This window comes from Meleagris gallopavo, chromosome 5, assembly GCF_000146605.3.
Source record: "Meleagris gallopavo isolate NT-WF06-2002-E0010 breed Aviagen turkey brand Nicholas breeding stock chromosome 5, Turkey_5.1, whole genome shotgun sequence".
NCBI classification, from domain to species: domain Eukaryota; kingdom Metazoa; phylum Chordata; class Aves; order Galliformes; family Phasianidae; genus Meleagris; species Meleagris gallopavo.
In genome coordinates this window covers 36,292,135-36,297,107 of record NC_015015.2, presented here as the reverse complement: position 1 = coordinate 36,297,107, position 4,973 = coordinate 36,292,135, and the positions used below count along the sequence as shown (strand labels likewise).

Genomic DNA, 4,973 nt, shown 5'->3' with positions numbered 1-4,973 from the left:
AGTCAATTCTTTACTTTTCTAAGGCAAAGACAACTATTTAGCTCCATCCTTTCGCTGTCTTCTCCATAATATGCCAAAACTGGGGAGTTTAATTTAGTATGTGAGTAGAACCTGACAGTTTTTTTTTTTAATGTTGATCATATTGATTCATACTGATATCTTCATATTTAGATATTATAGAACTATAAATTTAGAATAAAACCCATAGTGTATCACTCTGGCTTTTTATATTCGTCTTCAAAGCTGATACATTGTAACACATTTACACAGAAGAACGTGACTTCAAGATTTGCTCTCAGGATGAATTACACTTTCCTCTCAAATTCAAGTTCTTGGAGTAGTTCTCATGCACCACAACAGCTTATGTTGCACACTGGCCACTGCCTGTGGCAGGGAACAGGGAATATTATGAAGAGGTGTAGAAGGACAATAAGGTAAAAAGTGAGACCTAGTTAGCAGTTACCAGCATTTGATAGCCATCAACCTTAAAACTATTACTTCTTAGATGGTCCAGGCAACATATAACCACCATCACTGTAAGCATTTATACCGGTTGGTAGCATATATCTCTCATCCTTCTGTCACCAGAATTTCAAGCTTTTTGTTTATAATTACTACTACTTTCATTTACCAAACAATTCAATGTTTTTTCAACCACTAAGAAATAAAGAACAATTTATAACTCATAACAATTAAAATATGGTATTCTGTTTTCATAACTCTGGCTAGTTCAGAGCTGAAACAAAGTAGTTATATTAGTTAGGAAAATACAATGTGTATAAAATATATTAAGATAAAGATATTTCTTGCACATAGGACTTTTAATTAAAGTGTGAGAGATGTGTAAATAGAACCAGTATCTTTTCACATGTCATCAGTCTGTTCTTGTATGCTGATTGCTTTCTTGTAGTCTTCTACAGCTTCTCTACTGAAACCCAATTTAGCACGAATATCAGCTCTAAGTCTGTACATCATGGCATCATTAGGCTGAATTGACAATGCTGTAAAAATCAGAAATAGAATGTTAGGTAAAGAAAATCACAGAATTGCAGGGGTTGGAAGGGACCTCAGAGATCGTTGAGTCCAACCCCCTGCTAATGCAGGCAAAAAAGCATTGTCAAAAAGTTTGTCTGTGTTCTGATTCTTCTCCAAGCATGTTTTCATAAGAGAAAACATTACTTGTACCAATGTTTCATGAAAAGGTAGGCAACTTTGTCACAACACTTATTTCTTAGATTTTATTTTCTTTTTGATACAATTTATACATCTCACCTTCAACACTGCCCCAACAGCAGAAACTATGCTGTCCTTTGTAAAATGAGCAAAATCTAAGAGGAAACACTCTCACCATCCACATTTTACAACATAGCAAGGAACCCAATATCCTACTCAGTTTCTTTTTTATATAAGAAATACTTTGGAAATTGATGGGAAGTTTCATCTGCTGTTTTAAAATTCTGCTTTAGAGAGAAAATTAGTAGTCTAGTCAATTTTCATTATCAAAACACTATGGAATAGTCATTAAAGCCAAGATGTAATAATTATTAGTCACAAAAACCAAGATAATTTTGATAAATCTTGCTGTAAAAATAGCTAATTTTTCAAAAAGAAAATCTACAGCTTGGAATTATTCTTTCTGGAAAGTTCACTATTTGTGCAAACAAATGTTGTCAAATTAAAGTCTATTACTAAATTTTGTTCCATAAAATTAATACAAACTAAATATAGCTTTAGTTTCATGGAAGAAGTGGCCTGTGTGTCCAGAGTTGCTGGATCTCTGGTTAGTACCAAGGATAGCAGTAGCAAGGGTGTAATATGGTTCAGCTGTTCTGAACCTAAGCAAAACGTTTCTATTTTACAAAGATCAACATAAAAATCATAGAATGATTTGAGTTCCAGTGTCTCACCACCTTCACATAAAGAACTTCTTCCTAATATCTAGTCTAAATCTACCCTCTTCCAGTTTAAAACTATTTCCCCTTGTCCTGTCACGACATGACCTTATAAGAAGTCCCTCCTCAGCTTTCCTGTAAGCCCCCTTCAGGTACTGCAAGGCCACCATAAAGGTCCCCTGGGAGCCGTCTCTTCTCCAGTCTGAACCTCTCTCCAAGGGGAGGTCCTCCAGCCCTCTGATCATTTTCATGGCTTTCTTCTGGATCTGCTTCAACATCTCTATGTCCTCCTTCTGTTGGGGCCCCCAGAACTGAACTAAGGTGGGGTCTCACAAGTGCAGAGTAGAGGGGCAGAATCACCTCCCTCAACCTGCTGGTCACGCTTCTCTCGATGCAACCCAGGGTACAGTTGGCCTTCGGGGCTGCAAGCGCACATTGCCGTTTTACATTGAATCTTTCATCAACCAGCACCTCCCAGATATCCTTCTTCTCAGGGCTGTTCTCAAGCCATTCTCCACCTAACCTGTATCTGTGCTTGAAATTGCCCCAACCCAAGTGCTGGATCTTGATAAAAACTTGATTCAGTTCCTCTTCTCTACAAACCATGCTATTCTCCCACAAAATCTTATGGAAGACTAATACCATTTCAAAACTTGTTCCAGGATAAGCATACACTAAATTTCTTGCCAATACATGAAATAAGCTACATGAAACCCTTGTTCATGTCACCTAGATTCCTCATCACATACAAAAATTTTGGCATGTACAGTATTTTCCTGCACTTCTTTCAGCAATTTTGTTTAGAACAGGGTTCCGAACAGATTCAGCTGCTATGACACAATATGAAACAGCTTTTCCTTCTAATCTACATAATTCTTTCAGTTATAAGATTGGAAGAAAGTCTGAAATTAATCAATCTTCCTCTTTCTAGTCACATCACAATATCTGATCAAAGTAGATCGAAAGTATTAGCAAAAATACATACACAGTTGCTGAGTTATGAAATAAAACCAAGTTGCCTAACATAATGTTTAGTATGCTACTATACAGTAGGTAAAAAGATTACCTGTTGAAATGTCTTTCTCAGCTAGTTCATACTGCTTTAATGCATTATAGAAATTTGCCCTGTTAAAATACACTGCTGCAGAGAATGGACAGAGGCAAACTGCCTTCTCAAAGTCTTCTTTTGCCTCTTCAAAATTTTTAATATTGTATTTGTAACAGCACGATTCATGATAGCAGATTCATTTCTTGGTTCAAGCTTTAGTACCTCTGAGTAATAGCAATAAGCCTATAAAAAACATGAATTGGAGATAAAATAGACTGAATAAACATTCTTCAAATTTTAACATTCTGTTTAGCATTATTTGCACATAGAAGAGAGGCACACACAGCATCCACATGGCCAGAACAGCTGGCCCTAACTGATCAAAGTGATATTCCACACCATGGTTGGCATGATGGTGATGAGTTGACTAGATGCTCTTAGTGGTCTTTTCCAACCTTAATGATTCTATACAACATTGAGCTCGTCAAAATCTGGGAGCAAGAATTAGGGAGGAGATAAATTTAAACTGATGGTGTCTGTCTTGTCAATGTACAATGAAGCCCTGTTTTCCTGAAAACGGTTAAATATATGCATGCTAATGGGAAGAAGTGAATGAATTCCTTGTTTTGCTTTGCTTGTACACACAGCCTTTGGTTTACATATTAAACTGTCTTTATCTCAACTCACTAGTTTTCTCACTTTAACCCTTTCAGTTCTCTTCCCCATCACACTGGTAGGGACAGAGTGAATGGCTACATGGAGCTTAGCTGCCTATCAGAGTTAACCCACAACATCCAACATGGGGTCAATAGCCACCTAGACAGAGTTCTGAAAAAGGAACAGCTGGCTTCACTAAATTGTAAGTATAGCACAGAAGAAATGAACCACACACTAGAGACAGTTTGGATTAACATACAAAGTTTATAGTCCAATTCCTTGTTTCTCCATAAAGAAACAGCTTCTGGGAGACAGAGTAAGGAATCACAGAAATATAGGAAAGATTAAAAACAACTCTTCCAAGATCAGTCTTGGTGAATGATTCTAGATGCAGATAAAAAGAGAGTACAAGATCACAGGAGAAGCCACATGCAGGACACTGGCCTTGTAGTCTTAAGGAATTTATGATCCAAGTCTGACTAATTCTGTTGACTGAGCAACAGGGTTTCTAACTCAGAGAAACAAACAGGAACATTAAATTGCTTTCTGACATCATTGATTTCTTGTGCTGTATGAAGTACAATCTCAACTTCAAACTATATGCCAAATCTGTGCTATACATGATGAATTTCTCAACATGTGAATTACAAGCTGAAGTGTTTACAGATGCAGTTCTAGTAGGGGATTAATTCAAGTTGATCAGAAGTGCTGAAGCATCTTTACTGGTTCTGCATTCCTACAGCTGCTGGACTATAATGTTCTAATCAAAAGCCTGATTTTGCCCATGAAATGTGATAAGCAGCATGACAGGAAGCCAGAAGGAAAAAAAAAAAAAATATCAGTGTAAGGACCCTCCTCACAGAGAGAAAAATAAATGGTTCTTGCCTTCAAGTTTTGAATACTCTCAAGAGGAATTTAAATATTTCCTCTGTATTTGGAAGATGCATACTGTATTTTAGCAGAATTAGGTGATTTAAACTTCTTAAGTTACTGTAGTAACAGATGTAAAGTCCAACTTCTTGACCAAAGCTCATCAGCAGAAGATTCTCTTTACTTTCCTCCTAATGGTGTTATGGTGAATCTGGGCAAATTATTTAACACACAGCAATTAGGCTTGAGGGAGGTTACTTAACATCAGTGAGATTTTGGTACCATGCTCCATTACAAATTTTTGTGATGAGTATCTTAACTGTCATGAATCTCAATTCGTATCAATGCTGCAATAAATAGTAGTAGGGCAATTACTTATTACTAATTACTACAGTGTAATTAATCTCCTGTTAGAGGATCATAAAAAAAAAAATGTAAAAAAGTTTCAACTTCAGCATACTAGAAGACATTAATAAATACTGTAGGTACAAAGATAAGTCAAATAA

The 4,973-nt window shown here is 36.4% G+C and overlaps 1 protein-coding gene across 1 annotated transcript in view; it reads right to left on the bottom strand.

Moving 5' to 3' along the window:
• Positions 1-802: 802 nt before the first annotated feature.
• TTC6 (tetratricopeptide repeat domain 6) overlaps positions 803-4,973 on the bottom strand; it is a 68,508-nt gene continuing 64,337 nt past the window's right edge. The window contains 3 exon segments of the mRNA XM_019616123.2: positions 803-1,001; positions 2,959-3,093; positions 3,096-3,183. Coding sequence (XP_019471668.1) covers positions 865-1,001; positions 2,959-3,093; positions 3,096-3,183 — 360 coding nt within the window. The 3' untranslated portion in view covers positions 803-864.